The sequence below is a fragment of the Myiozetetes cayanensis genome, unplaced genomic scaffold, assembly GCF_022539395.1.
Source record: "Myiozetetes cayanensis isolate MyiCay16 unplaced genomic scaffold, myiCay2020 scf27, whole genome shotgun sequence".
Lineage (NCBI taxonomy): Eukaryota > Metazoa > Chordata > Aves > Passeriformes > Tyrannidae > Myiozetetes > Myiozetetes cayanensis.
This window is the reverse complement of record NW_026087488.1, coordinates 3,059,964-3,079,009: the sequence shown is the minus strand read 5'-3', so window position 1 is coordinate 3,079,009 and position 19,046 is coordinate 3,059,964. Positions and strand designations below refer to the sequence as shown.

Genomic DNA, 19,046 nt, shown 5'->3' with positions numbered 1-19,046 from the left:
GTGTTTCGCAGCTCCAGAGCGCTGGACAGGGTTTGGGTTTATTTCAGAGCCAGAAATGGCTTTGGAAATGCAAGTGAGAGCACAGCACAAACTTCAGAGGTGTTCTCTATCTCTGAGGGATCAAACCCAGAGCAAGCAGCTGCTTTACACAGCGCTTTGGGAGTGAGCCATCCTTCCGTGGTTCTGCTGCACTGGCAGCTCCAGCTGGTGACCACGTCCAGCTGATCGGGAAGAGGTTGTGTGTTCGGGGTGCTTTTGGTGTGGGAAGGACATGTCAACAAAGTGACCCCCTCATGCTGCAAGAGCGAGTTCTCTTCATCCCGTGCTTTGCATCCTGCTCTCATTTAGCTCAGGGCTGCTGAACCCCAGGTGGGGAATGTAGCAGCTTCCCACAAAGACCCACGAGACGAGGTGTTGATGTCCTGAGAGTTCCTTACACCCAGCAGCAGCTGAGGCAGGGATTGAGCTGTCTGACACCTAATTAGAGGGAAAATTGCTGCTCTGCCAGGCTGTGCCAGGCGGGGGCTGGTGAGGAAGCCCCATCTGCAGCCTCAGGCCTTTGCTCCTGCTCTCCCCCTGTCCCAACAGAAACAGGGATCTCAAGGAGTAAGCAGATTATTGTCTCCTGAGCTGGGGAGTGGGTGTGTGCCAGGATGCCCCACCAATGCCAGGAACACAAGCCCTGCTGTCCCCGTCCTCCCACTCTGCAGAGCTGCGGCGCTGGAAGGAGTTGCTGGTGCTGACAAAACGCGTATCAAGGAAGTTATTTTGAGTCAGGCAGGATCGGGAGCTGTGCTGGGAGTGGGAATGCAAACAAACAGCCAGAACAGCAAATTGGTATTTTTTAATGAACCTGAAAAGGCTTTTTTTTCTTTCCCCTCTCTCTCTCGCTCTCTCCTACTGCATAAATGAAATGCCCGTCCCCGCTCTGCGCTCTGCCAAGGTTCCCATTTTGCTGGCTGTTTCCAGGATGTGGGATGTGGGGTTGGATTGCTTTGTAAATCACTGAGTTGCTGTGTCTCTGCCCCTCTGGTTATTGGTGCAGTCAAGGTGGGCTTGGCCACCCCATGGAGGACTGGCCTGGTTACAGTGTTTAAACAGAAGGGCGACAGCACCCCTTGCCCCTTCAACTCCAAAATGGGCTTCCTTTTCTCCCCACTCCCATCCCAAATGACCTCCTGGGGCTGCTTCCCACTGACCACAGCCTCCTTTGCTCTTCCAGGCGAACAAGCTGAGAACCAAAACGCTGCGCAACACTTTGAACCCCACCTGGAACGAGACACTCACCTACTACGGCATCACCGACGAGGACATGATCCGCAAGACCCTGCGGTAGGGCCCGGGGGGGAGAGGGGGTGCTGAGCCCAGTGCTGGGGGGACAAAGCCCTGCCCCACAGGAGAGTCCTGGCACTGCTCACAGCAGAGCAGGGCAGAGTTCTCACCCACCAAAGCCAAAGCCTGTGCGTGTGCCCTGCACACATCCATCACCCAAGCGGTGACGGGCGCGTGATTTACAGGCAGCCTGGGCTGGAATGACCAGTGAGGGGCATGTTCCTGCTTTGTCATTAACTTCATAACTCACTGGCTGGCTCCTGCCTGCAGAGGTGATGGTGTTTGGGTTTAACCTCTTTGTGCCCAGCTCTCACGGGCACGTGTTAAAGCTTTGTGGTCTTGTCTTGCTGAGAAAATCTCCCCAGGCAAGTTCTAGGGCCCTTTCGAGGCTGAGCTTTTTGGAAGAAAGCTGGAAGCATCTGTGAATTATTGTCAAACCAAACAAAGAGTGTTTGTATTTATTCTATTTGTATTTATTCTGTTCTGTTGGTTTGGTTCAGTCTCTGTGCATTCCTGGCAGCATCTCCCAGGGGCTGGGAGAGGTTGTGTGGGGCTGGAGGTGGGCAGGGGCAGAGTGGTGGGATGGGGAGAGGCTGGAAGTGATGCTCTGCAGGGAGCAGACTCCTGTGAATGCAAAGATTTTTATGTCTTGGCCTCTGTCCCACCTGGGTGAGGGCAGGGAGTGACCCTGATCCTGATGACAGATCCTGCTCGAGGGAGAGGGATTCTGGGCAGGCTCAGCTGCTCCATCACTGTAGCTGATCTGGGACTGCGCTGCAGGATTTGCTGTAAGATCTGCTGTCAAACAAAGGAGGATTTTGCATCCTGCTCCAAGGACTCAGGGCTTTGCCAGCTCCGTGGCTGGAATCCCACCCTCCTCATTTGCAGGTGCCCTGGGAGTTTGTGATTTTCCCCATGACAGGAGCTCAAAGCTGCCTTATAAAAGGTCCTGCTCGGAGCTGAACCGGGGCAGAGCCCACCTGTTGTCTGCAATGTGCATAGAGATGGGAAATTCAGCGCCATGGATTATTATTTCACTTGGAAAACATTAGTCATGCTGAAAGTGCTGCAGGCTGATGGGGCTGGAAAGCCTCTGGTTTGCTATTATTATTGGTGGGTATTTTTTCACTCCAGGCTTTGAAGTTTTCAGCCTCCTCAAGCGTGGAAATCAGTTTGTAGGGAGATGCTCGGCTGAGTTGTTTGCTGGCAGGCAACAGGGAGCAGGAGGGCTTGACCCCCACCTTTTCAGGGCCCTGGGAGCTGCTTCTCCCTGGGGAAGAGTCTGTGATCACAGAATGGCTTGCACTGGAAGGGACTTTAAAGCTCATCTCATTCCACCCCCCTGCCATGGGCCAGGACACCTCCCACTGTCCCAGGTTGCTCCAAGGCCCTTCCAACCTGGCCTTGGACACTTCCAGAGATGGGGCAGCCACAGCTCCTCTGGGCAACCTGTGAGAGGGCCTCACCACCCTCACAGGGAAGAATTTCTTCCTAATCTGCAACCTAAACTGACCATCTTTGAGTATTTTGTTGTGAGTTGAGCTGTTTTCTTCTCCACGACACCAGTGGTGATGGCCCCTCACTCTCCCAGTGCCACTTCCCATGCCATGTATTGTCCTATCTTTGGTGCTTTGCTTCTCCCACCCATCATCTCTTCAAAATATCTCCTTTTCCATCAGGACAGAGCCAGCTTCAAAGCGCTGAGGACGCTGGTTTTCCCTGTGCTAATCAGGCGAGGCTCCTGCCAGGCAGATTGTGGTACTTGAAAGAGCATGAGTGATGCTCCCCTCGGTCTGGGCGGTGACCATTCCCCGGGAGCCTCCCTGGTGCTGAGATCCAGGGAGGGGCAGGGAACGGGGATTGCAAAGTCTCTTTAATGTGAAAATAATGGGCAGAGATCAAAGCTGCCGCCAGCCTTCGCCTCCCCGCTGCCTGCAGAGCTGGAAAAGCACCCAGAAATCTTTTCTACCTGCCTGGGCTCCTGGTGGGGACATGTCCAGCGTGGATTGGTGGGGTGGTGCTGGAATGGGGCACTCTGTCAGAGCCTGCAGCTCTCTTCAAGGGGACGAGTGGCATTTGCTGGAGCAGCTGGAGTAGGGACATCCTGGAGAGCTGGGCGATGGATCCCTTCTTTCCTCAGCCCCCTTGTCCAAACTGGTCAAGTGGCTTTGCAGTGACAGACCCCCAGAGCCACCAGGGTTCACCTCCCCAAGCAGGGCCACCCCCAGGGTGAAGGAGAGGTGAAGGCAGCCCAGCTGATTGCGCTGGCAAGCGGGATTTTGTTAATGAATCAACCCCCTCAAATAACACCAGATACTTTGGATTTCATGCAGCACAGCAGGTGGGAGGATCTCGAAAGGTCTCATCCATTCATTGAATTAAATATCCCTGAGTCTAGCCCAAGGCTTAACAGGGATGAAACCACCCACCAGCCTGGGAGAAAGGAAGTTCACAGCCGTGTGAAAGGCGCTGGACTCCGAGTGCACAGATGGATGGGCTTGGGGGCAGGTTCCCTGGCAGCACTGAGAGGGAAAATCCCACCCCACGGTCCCCACTCCCATCTGGGCTCCACGCATGACCGCGTGGCAGCACTTTGGAAGCTCTGTCCAGCGGTGGGAAGCCAAGGTGTGTGTCAGGGGGAGGCAGAGAAATGCTGCAGGGGAAATTGGAATAGGCAGAATACAATTGCCTACATTAAAATAATACATGTAATATGCAGTAAATAAATTGTATTCATAATAAATACCAGAGCTGGCCAGATATTGGATACAATTATTCTTATCCAGATATATTGGCGAAGTGATGCATTATTCATATGATACTCAGCTAGCCCACGAATGCCAGGAATTCTTTGTTTAATCATGTGTTTGACAAACATCATGACTCATTAAATATATTATTCAGAAAATAGTATTTGATCAGGTCTAATAGGCGTAGTGAAGACGCTTGGAGGTTTGGGGTCCTGAATCGCTTTGCTCTGGAAGTGCAGAATGGGTTTTGCTCAGAACTGCAGGTTCCCTTGTAATTGTGTCTCACTTCTCTGTGGTTTCTGCGCTCACATTTCGAGGCATTTTGTGATGGAGCCCAGCACTGAATCCTCCTTTTGTTTTTCGGAGAGCTGGACAGTTCCCAGGTGCAGACTTTTGCTGTTTTCCCTCCTCGCCTGGTGTTGCCTGCCTGTCCTTACGCCAAGCCGGCATCACCTGCACGCCCACTCCTCATCGAAAGCCAAGTTGCTATAGGGACCATAAGGGATCTTGGGCACGGAGGATGCTCTGCTGCGTATTTTGTGCGTGTGTGTTGTGGAAAAGGGTCCTTGTTGACCCCCATTTCCCCTTTCCACACTGGGAAAGAGGCCAGAGGAACGTGTGTGAGAGCAGAAGCCGTGAGTCAGTGGAGCGGGGCTGCTGGAGCTGCATGGTGAGTCAGGGCTGTAACCCAGGAGCCCGGGCTGAGTAGGAGGCAGAATAAGTTTAATGAGCAGTGATTGTTCATTTGCTGCTTAGTTTTCTTCCAAGGTGGTTTTCACAGCCCTTAACTTAAAGATCAGGGCCCCGCAGTGAAGATACCAAACCAAAGGCTGAGGCTGGAGGGATTGGGATCCACAGGGAGAGGCGAGGGATGGGTGGTGCTCGAGTTACAAGCTCGGGATGGCAGGTGAGCGAGGCTGCTGGAGGCGTCTCGTGCTGTTTGTCATGGAGCTGATTTTCTAACCCAAGGCATAAAAATTCCATCACATCGATTTCTCGTAATAAAATTCAAGCTGGCGTAATTGCATTATGCCATTTTCCAAAGGGAGGGCCAGGGCTGGAGCTGCCTGCTCATCTGACTCACTGCTCCTGCCTTCACTGATGGACCAGGGCACTGCCAGCCTGCCCAAGCTAAAAATACCATCCCAGTGGGGATAAACTGCAGCCAGACAGAGGGGTTGGGGTTGGGGACTGAGTGAGGCACTGGGAGGGCTGGCATGAAACCCTGACTGGACCCCAGAGTGTCCCTGTGTGGGCAGTGAAATGAGGCTTGGTGGGGCTCTGTGGCCTCTCCCAGTGTGGCTCTGGAGATGCTCTCCCTGCCACCACCACGGAAGTTTTCCATGTGTTTCCTTCCTGGTTTTCTGCCCGTCCTGGATGTGCCTGGGGCTTCACAGCAAGCAGAATCTTGTGCTTCTGGGGTGTACCTAGACATTGTCAGGGCAAGATCTTGTTACTCACATTTTTAGGAGGGAAACCATCCCAAATCCCGTTTCCCTGAGTGCCTGGGAGCCAGCACCACTCTGTGTTTGCAGGGTGTACAAACATTCCCTGGGCTGTCAGCTCCCTGTGAGGCCATGTCTCCTCCTGTCCCACCCTGTTCCCTCCTGTCCCCTTCTCTCCAGCCCAGCCTTCACATCCCTGCCCTCCCCTTCCCTCCCCAGCTGTGCCCAGATGGACACACGCCTGGCAAGTGTCATCTCTGGAGCTGCTGCTGCTGCTCCTGTGTCAGTTTTGTTCTTTAAAAGAAAAGCAGGAGGAGGAAGGGAAACTGGGAATATTGTGCCTGCATTTGAGATCCTCTTTGAGGGTTTTATTATTGCAGTGGGGGGTTTTATTCGTGGGTATCTATAGTAACGCTGCATCCAGCTATGGTTTTCTGGAGAGCAGCATTCCCTGTCTTCCCACCTCCATTATTTTTTTTTTCCAAACCCCTTTCCTCTGCTGCTCCCTGATCTTTGTGCTGTGCCACTGAGCCATCCCATGGCTTCCTTGCTTCCTTGTTATTCACTTGTGAGCATGGTGGTGTTCAAACTATCTGTAGATAAGCCACTAAACTATCCACAGATAAACCATCCATGGACAAACCATCCATGCATAAACAATCCACAGATAAACAATCTATGGGTAACCCATCCATGGAAAAGCCATCCAGACACTGAGCAGGCTGGAGGTGTGGTGTGCAATTAGTTACTCTCAGGTGGGATCACAGCACACTATTTCTCTTTAATTACTTTTTCCCCTTTCCCATGTTGTCCCTGGAGGCAGAGGAGCCACCCATGGGAAATGGACATCAACAGGAGTGGGTGAAAGAGAAGAAAAGCAGGTAGTGAAAGGATGAGAAGATACTGTAGGAATATTTTTTTAAAAAGGAGAAAGCAGAGAATGTAAGGGAAGGGAAATGCCTTTCCTTTGTGGGCAGGGAGCCCAGACACTCCCTGCATGGCTCCAATGAGGATGCAGGATGCTGGATGTTCCCTTTGGAGGGGGATGGGATGGCTTTCCCTGTCACCATGTCCAGACAGCACTGCTGGGGAACAGCTGGTCCCTCAAGGCAGCCACCACCCTCCTGGCCCCTCTGGAATTTCAGGAGCAAGGAGCAGAGGCTCCCTGCAAGAACTAACTTTGCTCTTCTGTCGTCTCTCCTGACGCCCAGAGCGGGCTGGGAAGCAGCAGAGAAATGACTCACTAGCTGCCAGCTCAGGGAAAGGCATTTATAGCTTTCTCATGGAAAAGAGCCTTGGCTCAGCTCCACCGTCACTGCCCTCTGATGCCGTCACCGGGATGCATCCCAGGACCCCAGTGGGGCTAGGGGAGCTGCTCCTGGCTCAGGTGTGATGCTTTCCACCCGCTGGGGCTGTAAATCCTTCATGGGCTTGTCTGCATGGTGGGAGAGGAGGTGGCAGATCCACTCCATGCCCTAGACTGGCAGCCAGGGTCACCCTGAGAGCTGCCACGCTCTGAGCGGTGCCCGAGCCCCTCGGGTGGGAGGGAGGGAGCTCTGTGGGAGCGACACTTCTCCCGGCTGCACAGTCTGAGGGTGGTTTGAGGAAGAGCCTCCATGGCCAGGCAAAATGCAGCTGGGCTGGCGGCAGCTCAGTAGTTTTACTTTAGTCACCAGTGACTTTGATGTTTTATGGAAGAACCACTAGGATGTTTGAGGTTGCTTTTCCAACAGTGCCTGGGCTGGGACCGTGTTAGACACTGACTCACACCAGGAGCTGCCCTGGGCAGGCTGTGGCAGCACTTCAGTGCCCTCCAGCTGCCTGAGGAGAAGGTGCCCAGCCAATGAGCTGGGGAAGAGTGACCTTGTCCCCACTCTGGGGTGACCTGCAGCACAGTGGGGCAGCCCTTCCCCTCTCCCCAGCGTCCCTGCTCACCCCGTGCCTGTTGCAGGATCTCGGTCTGTGACGAGGACAAGTTCCGCCACAACGAGTTCATTGGGGAGACGCGGATCCCGCTGAAGAAACTGAAGCCCAACCAGACCAAAAACTTCAACATCTGCCTGGAGAAGCAGCTGCCGGTGAGTGGGAGGTTTGAAGCCACGTCCCCACCGTGGGACCGTGGATGCAGCTGCAGCTTGCACGTGGGACTGTGGGAGCACCCCTCGCACTGGGGACGGGGGTGTCCGGCAGCGAAGCAGCTCCCGGACCGGGTGCATTCCCTCCTGCAGATAGATAAAACAGAGGACAAGTCTCTGGAGGAGCGTGGCCGGATCCTCATCTCCCTCAAGTACAGCTCTCAGAAGCAGGCGCTCCTGGTGGGCATCATCCGCTGCGCCCACCTGGCCGCCATGGACGCCAACGGCTACTCCGACCCCTACGTCAAAACGTGAGTCCTGCCCCGCGCCAGGTGAGGCACGGCCACGAGCTGTGCTGTCCCCTCCCGCCTCTCCCTGCAGTGGAAATTAATTGATCTCATTAGGAGATGCAAATGAGGGCGCCACGGCAGCAGCCCGCGCTTGCCCGGAGCGTTGCTGTTCCCTTGGCAATTATTTTGCAGAGCTGCCAGGTGAGGTGGGCGCAGGAGCTGCCTGGTGGTGTGTGGCTGTGCCCACCCTGTGCCATCAGGGGCATCCATCCCTGCTGGTGGCTGTGGTGCTCACTGCCAGGCGCAGCTCTGCCCTGGGAGAGGGTCTGTGGCAGGGATGTGGCCCTGGGGACAGAGTCGGTGGCCCAAAGCAGGCAGGTATGGTCGGGTTTTGCTGACGGGTTAGGGGCACAGGCATCTCCCCCTTCCAGCCCCAGGGGATGGGCAGGTAATCACCCCCTTCCCCAGGCCCCAAGGGAGAGGAGATTCCCAGCCCAGCTCAGAGCCCAGCTCCCAGAAACCACCCTGCACTTGGGAAAAGCTCTAATTACAACGTGTGTGTAATTAGGTCAGACAGCACTTTAATGGCAACCCACGGCAACAGCGGCTCCAGGGCCCTGTTAACAGAGCTGAGGGCACATTTACAGGTCCCACTGACACTTCCCAATGTAAATGACAGGGAGTACCTTCCTTTTGAAAACACCAGTGATATTAAGTAGTCATTCAAATGACTGCAATGGGCTGCTGACTCAGCCTAACCCAAGTGATTCAGGGAAGTTGGTGTCACCCAGGGGCTTTCCAGAGATGCTGAGGAAGGTGAAGGCCTCAGCCAGGCTGGTGTGAGGAGGCCCTGGATTGCTGCAGCTCCTGTTTTTTTGAGGGGGATGATATTTTTTTACATTCACTCTCTGCAGAGAAGGGGTGGCCATGGCATGGAAGGACCAGCAATCTTCTCTGTGCCCATCCCACATCCCTGTTCCCACAGCACTCACCCAGACTCGGGCACTTTCAGGGACAGTATTTAAGGCAGAACTACTGGGATAAACCACACCTGGGAGCCCAGTAATGGAATTTATCAGCAGGGCACTTTGACCTTCCTATTTAATCGTTCTTTAGGGGTGGAGGTGTTTCTATAGAAATCTCCTCTTGCTTTGTTAAATGCCCACAAGCAACACAATTCCCATTGTTGTACCCAGCTGGTTTTGGGTGCCATCCACAGGAGACTGAATCTGCAGGGCTGGAATCAGAGCAGATAGAGAAGTGATGCTTCTCAGTACAAGCCCTAATTTTTTAATTATGAGCAAGATCTGGAAAGTGTAACAAGGAAGCAGAACTGATACTTAAAGGCGCAGCACCAGCACAAAATGATGATGGTTTGACTCTGGTCTGGCCCAGATTTCAGGTGCCCTCTCTGCTTGATGACACTTTAATCTTGTTTGCTCTCCAGCCCTGCTGCTGTGCTGCAGAATAGCCACAGGGAGCAGTGGTGCCTGAAGCTGCAGTTGCCACTCCTGCTCCCTTTTCCACACTGCATGTGCTTCCTGTCTCCTGGAGAGACTCTGGATGAGCAGACCAGCAGCAGAGTCCCACGTCTGGACTGGGACTGGGCTGGGAGTGACTGGTTTTGGGAGCTGGGAGCGTGTGTGCAGCGCCAGTGTCCCCTAGGGACTGGAGATGGGATAATCAGTGCTCTCTGCAGCCAGCAACTTGCTTGTGCTAAGGTCGGGAAATGCTGCTTCCTCCCAAGCATTCCCAACGTTTTAGCAGGGGAAAGAGAGCCACAGGATCATGGGACTCAGTTTCCCACCTCATCCTGCCTCCACTGGGATCTGGTCCCACCAGGTGCCCTCCTCAGCACCCACGTGTGATGGGGCTGCTTCGGTCTCGTTGCAGATACTTGAAACCAGATGAGGACAAGAAATCAAAGCACAAGACGGCGGTGAAGAAGAAAACACTGAACCCCGAGTTCAACGAGGTGGGTTCGGGATGGTTGTGGTTCTCAAAGAGGGGCTGTTCTCAGTCCTCAGACCTAAAAGATAGAAACAACACTTTAGTCACTGTGTGGGGGGTCGGGGTTGGGTTCCCTGTGGGAGGGAGGGAGGGAGGAGGATGGGCAGCCCCAGCTCCTGTTTCATCCCGAGCTGTCTCCGCTCCCTCCCAGGAGTTTTGCTATGAGATAAAGCACGGCGACCTGGCAAAAAAGACCTTGGAAGTCACCGTGTGGGACTATGATATCGGGAAATCAAACGATTTCATAGGTGAGTGGGGCACTCCAGAAGGTCTCTTTTTTATTTAGCTTCACTGTCTGTGCCTCTTATTTTTTCATCTGCTGCTCTTCTGCACTTCTCCATCCCCACATTCATTCTTGCCAGGTTTTGGTTCTGCTTTTATCCCTGTCCTGTGCCTGAGCCTCCTCTCCCACATGGACAATCCCCCATGCAAGGAGCACCCGAGCAGGGAGAAGATGCATCTCCCTCTCCCCTTCTGTTTTCAGATCATTTCCTCTGAACAAAAAACCAGGTTTAACAGGGAGGTTTCATTTATCTCTATCGGGTATCTGGGCTTGTTGTGATTTTGCTCCTGGTCCCTGTGATTTATCACTGACAAGTGCCCGGTATCTCTGACAGCCACTGCGACTGCAGTGAGCCCTTGGCACAGGAACAAGCTGCCTGGGACAGGGCCCAGCTCCCAGCCACGAGGGGGGTGGGGAAGATGGGCTAGAGTTGCCTGTGTGTCACATCAGGTCGTGGCATCGGATGCTGTGAGGATGGTGCATGCCCTGGCTCCATCCTGCATCCTCCAGCATCCCCTGCACCCCTCAGCATCCCTCGCAGGGCTGGTGCTCCCGCCTCACCTCTCCCCGTCTCTGCCTCTCTCCCAAGGTGGAGTGGTGTTAGGAATTAATGCCAAAGGTGAGCGGCTGAAGCACTGGTTCGACTGCCTGAAGAACAAGGACAAGAAGATCGAGCGCTGGCACACGCTAACGAACGAGCTGCCGGGCGCCGTCCTCAGCGACTGAGGGGCGGCCACAGCTTCGCCACGGCCTTTGGACTCCTCTCCTTTACGGCTTTGGACACGGGGGGATCGCGGCACCGGGGCAGCCGGCAGGGCGGGACACCCCACGGCACGGCCTGGCTGCAGGGAAACCCTTCCCGGGGGAGAAGGCAGCGGCGCTTTGCTCCGCTCAGCCCGTCCCGGCTCCCAAGGCTTTTCCGAAACGCCGCTCGGCACCCTGACACACTCACAGCCCCGCCCACGAGCATGCACGTGCACACACACACACACACACACACACACACGTGTGCACACACACGTGGCCACCTCACGCCTGCATGCTCTGCAGTCTGGCTCCTCTCCCAATCCTGGCTGTACCGAGTTACCTTCTCGCTGCCTTGCAGTTCAGTGGCAAAAATGAATGCGTCCGTCTGCGTCCGCGTGTCCAGCATCGGCAAAAGGCGTCACTAAAACCTGGAACTGTTTTCTCAAGGCGAAACCGTGCCATATCCCTGGTGGTTTGTCAAGTCTCTGTGGTTTTGGGCCTAAACAAAATGTCTTTTATGCATTTAAATCTCCTCTGTTGGAATGATTGTGTCCCCGACAACCTGGAAAGAGCGCTCGCTGTTCTTCCAGGAGTGTTGTGCTCGTCCTCTCCGATAACTCACGTGAAGTCAGCACTGTCAGCTGTGCAGACCACGGTTTTCCTCTCGGGATCGGGCAGCCTCACATTTGGGAGGCAAAATAAAAGGCTGGGTGAAGCCCCCTGGCTGTCCCTGCTCCCCAGGATCGGGGAGCTCTCCTAATGAAACCATGCCTTCCCGCCCGGAGCCGTGCAGCAGCACAGCTATTTTTCCAGCAAAGCCAGTTTTCAGGCTAAATTTTTCCTATCATTTCTCCCTTATTCATCCTTTTCCAATTCGTGCCATTAAATAAAACCCAGTGAAGGCGCTGAGCCTCGGGGCTGAGCTGGAATGATGCTTGTGGAGATGCTCGGCTCTGGCACAGCTGTCAGGTTGGCCCATTTTCTGCCTCAAACAGCATCCAAACCGAACTGCTGTGTATGGCACAGTAATAATATCATAATATTATAATAATAGTTATAATAATCCCAGGTCTCATCCTCTGTGATCCACCTTGGCCTGTCTCTGCATCCTCATCCTGCTGGACATCCAGAGGGATGAGCAAAAACTCCCTATGAAATGCTGCATGTTTCCCAAAATTTTTGAAGCCTTTAAACCATGATTTCTTAGGAAGAGCTGCTCTTTCCCCACAGGTCTCAATTACCTTCAGCTTCCGAGCCCTGTGCATGCCAATAAGCGTGTTGCTGACTTCTTTTTTTCTTGGAAAAAACAATGGGATCTCTGGAAACCTCCGTTTACTTTTCAAAGTGACGATTGTGTTACACCTTGTTTGATATGGGAGAGGGATAAAAGAAACCAAACTTCCTAGGGGTTTTTTTAAATAACTTAATATTTGTAATGCGTCCTACAGATATGCATGGATTTTATTTGAATGCTGGCAGCGTGTCAAGTCAGATGTTCCCAGTAATCCTTTCTGGTCCAGCACCTTAAAACCTGGTTTGGGTCTGAGCTTCCAGGGAAGCTCCAGGAGCACCAGGTTGGCCGTGCCTCCCTTTTTCTTGCAAAATTCCTTTCGAACCATCATTTGTTCTGGCATATCTTGCTAGGAAACTGGTTTATGCCTGAGGTGGAGTAGGACATGTGTGTCTGTGGGTTCCTTCACTTTGTATCCCAGTCTTTTCTAAGCGGGCACTCTGTCTGTCTGTCCATCCCAGCTGCATGCAGAGTTGGTGGTTGTCATGCCAGGCCTCGTGAAATGTTTGATACCAATGTTTTGCTACCATGTGAAGGCTGCAGAAACCGTCCTTACCTGCATCCTGAAAGACTTTTGTATTTCAGTATTACCTATCCGTGTAGTACTTTTTGTCAGATTTGTTAATATTTATAATGAGAACCGAAAATAAAAAGGTTAAAAAAAAAAAAAAAAAAAAAGAAAAAAGGTTGATGCTGTTGGTGCAGCTTTTGAATTTGGGGTCTGGCAAGGATTTGAGGAGCAGGAGATGGTTTTAAACCAGAGCTTTGAGGGATGCTTGACCCAATGTAGTATATATATATATAAAATATACATATATATTATGTGTATATATATATATACATAATATATATATATATACACATTATATATATATATGCTATGTGTATATATATATATGCATATATAAGTAAATAAATATATATACGGAGAGAAAGAAAATACACTGTAGTATATATAGTACATTTTTATATATTTATGTGTGTATATGTATATAGTAGCCTGCAGCCCAGCAAACCCAGGGCACAGGGAATTAGAGTCAGTCCCAGGTGCTAAGGCTGGGCAGGGGTCACATTTACAGGAAAAGACAGCTGGAAGGCACAAGGAAAAAAATATTTACTCAATTAAATGATGCTCTGTTCAGTCATCAGATTTTTGTTTAAGTCAGTCTTTATCCCCTCCGGAATAAAGAGCTGATTATAAAAAGGGGAGGGGCGGGGGCACAAACCCTTCAGATTAAAATAAAGCTTAAGGTATTTTGAATGCAAAGCTGCTCTGGGGCACGTCAGACCCTCCTGCTCTATAAAGAGGCTCCGCTTTTGGGGAGGTTCACCTGCCCCAGGTGGAGCTCCAGAAACCCCATGTACTCCTCCGACAGCTCGCAGGAGCCCCCAAATAACGGGACCCCGGGGCCTTTTGATGGCCCCCAGTGGCCCCACCAGGCCCCACGGGCCATGTACCTGTCGGTGGCCGTGCTGATGGGCCTCGTCGTGGTCTCTGCCTCGGTCGTGAACGGCCTGGTCATCGTGGTTTCCATCAGGTACAAGAAGCTCCGGTCGCCCCTGAACTACATCCTGGTGAACCTGGCCGTGGCCGACCTGCTGGTGACGCTCTGCGGCAGCTCCGTCAGCCTCTCCAACAACATCAGCGGCTTCTTCGTGTTCGGCAAACAGCTGTGTGAGCTGGAGGGCTTCATGGTCTCCCTCACAGGTAAGGACAGGGACCTGGAGACCTGCCTTGGTGCCTTTGTCTTGAGCAAAAGAGCTTTGGGAATGTTTCGCCAGCTCTCCCATCTCCGAAAGTGAAACTCGTGTCCTTCAGCTCTTCTTTAGCGTGGGGAAGTGTCAGGTAGATGGTTGGCTGTGCCTGATCACCATATGCTCTGTCTTGGTCCTCATAGAGAGGGAAATACCACTTGGGCACATGAGGAACCTCTGCTTGGTGTGTTTTTTGTGGGTGCTGGCTGCTGTGTCAGCACACCTGTAGGTGAGGCTGCACCAGGGACACGAAACTGCACAAAACCTTTTGTCAAGGGCACTCCTGTGGAGAAACTGTGATTGCAACTCCCAAGGCATCACAGACACCCATTGCCACCTTCATCTTTAAGGGCCAAATATCCTCACAGCTCTCCCTGCTGTTAAGAAAAACATCCAAATTCTTGTTAAAACCATATTTACCTCATCCTGGTGTGGGCAGCAGAGCCTGTCCCTAAGACACAACCCCTCCTTCTCCCTGCAGGCATCGTGGGGCTGTGGTCCCTGGCCATCCTGGCCCTGGAGAGGTACGTTGTGGTCTGCAGACCCCTGGGAGACTTTCGGTTCAAGCACCGACACGCCGTCAGCGGCTGTGCCTTCACCTGGAGCTGGTCACTGCTCTGGACAACCCCACCGCTCATGGGCTGGAGCAGCTACGTGCCTGAAGGTAGGGGAGGGGTGCATCAGACTCCACTGGGTCATCTTGCATATGCTTTTGAAGCACAGAGTAGCTGGAGAGTGCCTGGGCTGGTATTTAAAGTGTTAGTATCTCCTGCTGCTCAATAATTCTCCCTGGGAGGTTGCTCTTTGGAAGGTGCCCACTGCAGGACCTGCTCTGGCTGCATCCAGTATGCAGCCAGCCAAACCTGCTGTAGGGACTGATCTCCAGGAAAATGAGAGGTGCTTGGGTGGCATTGCTAAGCAGGGGACAGCGCTGGCTGTTTCGGAGGCCATTACTGAGCCCCCCTCCAAGCCCGTCATTGGTTTAAGCTTGTTTCCAAACTTTGTTCCAGGTCTGAGAACCTCCTGTGGGCCCAACTGGTACACAGGAGGCAGCAACAACAACAGCTACATCCTGGCCTTGTTTGTCACCTGCTTTGTGATGCCCCTCAGCCTGATCCTCTTCTCCTACACCAACCTGCTGCTGACCCTGCGCGCGGTAAGTTCGGCGGGCACAGGTGAGCTCACGGCCTTCTGCTCACAAAGCAGGTTTTTGTGGCGCTCGGTGGAGCTGACACCTCCTGGCACTGCCATGGGGGCACCCAAGGGATGGAAATGCTGCTGCAAGTTGCTCACAGGCATCTTTCTCTCTTCCAAACCCCCCCGCAGGCTGCGGCCCAGCAGCAGGAGTCGGACACGACGCAGCAGGCGGAGCGGGAGGTGACCCGGATGGTGGTGGCGATGGTGATGGCCTTTCTCATCTGCTGGCTGCCCTACAGCACGTTTGCACTGGTGGTGGCCACCAACAAAGACATCACCATCCAGCCAGCTCTGGCATCTCTACCCTCCTACTTCTCCAAGACCGCCACGGTTTACAATCCAATCATTTACGTCTTCATGAACAAACAGGTGAGAGAGGGAGGCGTCAGCCAACAAACCACAGCCTCGCTGGGGCTTCTGGAGAACAACTTAATGGGCTGGTAAAACATGAAGGAACCTCGTATCCTATCTGGGAGCACAGTCACAGGCTCGATCCCGGATAAGCAGCGAGGTTTTGGGGAATAAACGGAAAGGGAGGGAGCAGCCTGCGAGCCCAAACAAGAGCTCATTTTCTGCTTCCATGATTTTATGGGGTCAGGCAACTTAATGTTAGATCACAAACAGCTCATTGAAGACAAAAAGCAAACAGAATGAAACAATTTTATTGGCAATAAACCGCAAAAGAGTGGGGCTGGGAATAGAGATCTCACCCAAAATATAACCAGCGTGCCACCCCTCAGAGGCCACACCAGCTTTCTGCCGTCACCTGTAACCCATCCCTCCCCTGCCCAGTTTCAGAGCTGCCTGCTGCAAATGGTGTGCTGTGGTCACCACCCCCGGGGGACTGGGAAAACCTCTCCAGCTGACCCCAGCCCCCGCCCCGAGGGGCTGCAGAATAAGGTGACGCCGTCTCACCCCGTCTGAGCGCTGCCAGATCCTGCACCAGCACCGGCTCCAGGCTCTGCCTGACCCACCCAGCCTGCTGCAGCACGGGCACAGAGCGGGCTCAGTGCTGGAGGTGAGGGGGGGCTCTCAGAGGTTCAAGTCCCCAGCAGCCCACACAGTTCTCCAAAAAGAGTCGTGAGTGTCTCCGTGCAGGAGAGGAACCAGCCCATCGTGGGATAAACTGCACACTTTTATTTCACCCTTCCCTTCCAGCCCCTCACCTCGAGCAGTTGTGAGCCTTCCAAGAACAACAACAACAAAAACCCAACCCAAAATAAAGAGTATTATTTTCCTCCATGTAAAACATCCCAAGTTGCTTGTTTGGCCCACACGGTCTGGCTGTGATGCCACGTCCAAAGGGGTCTGAGGACAGAGCTGCACGTTCCCCAATCCCCAACAGAACAAGTGCTGTTTGCGCTGCCCGACCTCGCTGTGAAGTTCAAGGTCATGCTGGAAACCTGGCACAAATCCAGCAGGCCCGTTTTAAGTGCAGACTGTGTTAATAAACATTAATGAACACTAACCAGTTCAGAGGCATCTGTTCTACTGGCTGATGGAGTCTGACAGAAAACACATCCCCTCCTGGCACGTCTCTCGTGGCAGGTGCCACATACACCATCACAACAGAGAGCAAGAAAAAGATCAGCTCAAAACCACAAAAGTATTTTTCAAAATATATTTAAGGCAATAAGGAAAGGTCTTAAATCCACTGATTTCCCAGGGAGGGTGAAAATAAGGTTGTAACAGGGCCCCGAGGAGATCAAGTCACAACAGAGGCACCGCTGCCCATCAACAGCAAACAAAAGATGCCAAAGCCTGCAGGAATAAAAAAGACAAAAAAACCCAACCCAAACCAAAACAAAACAAAAACCAAAAAACTATGGGGCTCTGCAGCTTCACACCTGATCTTGAATCTCAAAACACAGTGTTTATCTAGACAATCACACTTCTGGTTTGTGAGGCAGATTCCGTGATTTAGGAGTCCACAGAAAAAGCTTCTAAAGACAATTCTGTAGGCAGCAAATCTCTGAAATTCGGTTTTACCCAATTCCTCTGTTTTTAAAAAAAAAAAAAACAAAACCACACACCTGTCTGCCTTTAGAGTTAATTGTCTTTCAAATTTTTGCTCCTGAACACGTGAATTGCTTTCAAAATGAGATGATCCACAGTCACAGGATTCCAAGGCTCTCCCCTCCGCGGTTCTGTTTCTATCATCGTGCACAGGGATGATCCCCAAGCACGTTCCCTCCTCCTCCCACCCTCTCCCACAGCTTCTGCCGATGCAGCAGAGGGAAGCAACGCTCCAAGTTGTTCATCACCTCACTAAATTGCCTCACTAACATGCAGCCCACAGCCCGTCACAGACAGGCAGGCTAGCAATTTGCACTGCCATGGATGATGATGAGATTTGGGAGACTGAGGGTTTTTTTCCTCCGGCTGAGATGGTCTGCTCCAAACCAAGAGCAAAACAAAAATCCCCAAACCACTCAAACAACAAGCTGGACTGGGCCTGCAGCAACCTGGTCTAGTGGAAGGTGTCCCTGCCCACGGCAGGGGGTTGGAACTCAGTGATCTTTATGGTCCCTTTCAACCCAAACCATTCCATGACTCTGACTTGACAGGACATTCATCCTCATCCCCATCCCTGTGTCTCAAAAAAACCTCTCTCCACTTGCTTTCCTACGTGCAGAACAGCTCAGCTCGCACGTGAGCGGCTCAGGGAGGATTTAGAACAGCTCAATATCACTGTTTTAATTTAATTAATTGGCCTTTCATTCTCTGGGAAGCTGAAAAGCAGCATTAGATGGGTCCCTCTGATCTTCTCTGCTGTCTTGCACTGGTCCTTGTTTAATTGTTTCTGTTAATTACAGCTTTTGTGCCCATGCTTCTTGTGATCTGGATGATTTACATTCATGCTAAACTCAACTCTGGAAAAGTACAAGCAGATGAAAAACTGAAACCTCTGTTGTGCTCTGGCCTCGATAAGGAGAGCAGACAGGCTATGGGGGCTACTTGAAAGGCTCTCTACCCACAGAAATAAAAATTCTCCACATTAAGATTTAAAAAAAAGATAGGGAAATGGTTCACAGTCTGCTCACCATTTGGTCCGACAGATAAAACAGAACAAGAAATCCAAGGAGCTGAGGAGATTCCACGTGTTGCAGACCCAAGTGATATATAATTACGTGCATGCACGTGTGCCCCCTCCACCACCACCCTGCTGCAGCCCTACAGCCTTTAATTACTTTTTATTTAATTGAGCAAGTCTGAAACACAACAAAACACTGCCAAAGCGAGAGGGAACGACCCTCAGCTATGAGTCACAAGCCACCAAGGACAGAATCACACAATAAATCTGCAGTTCAACTTCTGCATGCGAGTCGTTTCCCCCTGTTCCTGCAGTGTAACACAGGGCTCTGCTCAGCCCCAGGGCCACGAGGAGCAGGATCTTGTTACAGCAGCTTGTATCAGGAATATAAAGTTCTTCTGCCTGCAGCACACAGAGCTCCCAAGCAGAGAAACCAGGTACCTGCTGTTGGTATGAGCCCAGATTAGAAAATATTCAACACTTGCTTAATATTGTTCTATTTCCATTTAAATTTAATATTAGTATTTGTATTTTGCAGCTTATATTAAAATTATATTTAAGTATGTCTATATTTAGCGTTAAACCTCTGCGTAGTATTTTCCTATTTAGATTTTAATTTCAGATTAGTGCTTACATTTTAGATTTTACTTACATTAAAATTTACATTTAAATGTTTTATATGTTTACATTTAAACCCTTGCTTAGCATATTTCTAATGTCATGCACAGGGGATGAGCCCCATTCCCAGGCACTGGCCCTGCTGTTATCCCGAGGTGCAGAATTCCAACCCCAGCCTCCTCCCTGCTGGCACTTCTGTTCCTGCTCTGTCACTACCAC

The 19,046-nt window shown here is 52.0% G+C and overlaps 2 protein-coding genes across 2 annotated transcripts in view; both read left to right on the top strand.

Moving 5' to 3' along the window:
• DOC2B (double C2 domain beta) overlaps window positions 1-11,418 on the top strand; it is a 30,277-nt gene extending 18,859 nt beyond the window's left edge. The window contains exons 4-9 of the mRNA XM_050321799.1: window positions 1,223-1,332; window positions 7,479-7,605; window positions 7,756-7,913; window positions 9,786-9,867; window positions 10,054-10,150; window positions 10,775-11,418. Coding sequence (XP_050177756.1) covers window positions 1,223-1,332; window positions 7,479-7,605; window positions 7,756-7,913; window positions 9,786-9,867; window positions 10,054-10,150; window positions 10,775-10,911 — 711 coding nt within the window. The 3' untranslated portion in view covers window positions 10,912-11,418. The remainder of the gene's footprint in view (window positions 1-1,222; window positions 1,333-7,478; window positions 7,606-7,755; window positions 7,914-9,785; window positions 9,868-10,053; window positions 10,151-10,774) is intronic.
• A 2,156-nt stretch (window positions 11,419-13,574) lies between these two features.
• On the top strand, window positions 13,575-16,754 carry LOC126643449 (pinopsin). The gene is made up of 5 exons (XM_050321800.1): window positions 13,575-13,931; window positions 14,460-14,642; window positions 14,989-15,134; window positions 15,305-15,544; window positions 15,968-16,754. The coding sequence occupies exons 1-5, from the start codon at window positions 13,583-13,585 to the stop codon at window positions 16,097-16,099; spliced, it is 1,050 nt and encodes a 349-aa protein (XP_050177757.1). The 5' UTR covers window positions 13,575-13,582; the 3' UTR covers window positions 16,100-16,754.
• Window positions 16,755-19,046: the final 2,292 nt, after the last annotated feature.

Bases quoted from the DNA above. Each gene is read 5' to 3' on its own strand.
- LOC126643449 (XM_050321800.1), top strand. From the start codon at position 13,583: ATGTACTCCTCCGACAGCTCGCAGGAGCCCCCAAATAACGGGACCCCG. The intron at 15,135-15,304 runs GTAAGTTCGGCG...ACCCCCCCGCAG, and splicing joins TGCTGCTGACCCTGCGCGCG to GCTGCGGCCCAGCAGCAGGA. The intron at 15,545-15,967 runs GTGAGAGAGGGA...TCCCCTGCCCAG, and splicing joins ACGTCTTCATGAACAAACAG to TTTCAGAGCTGCCTGCTGCA.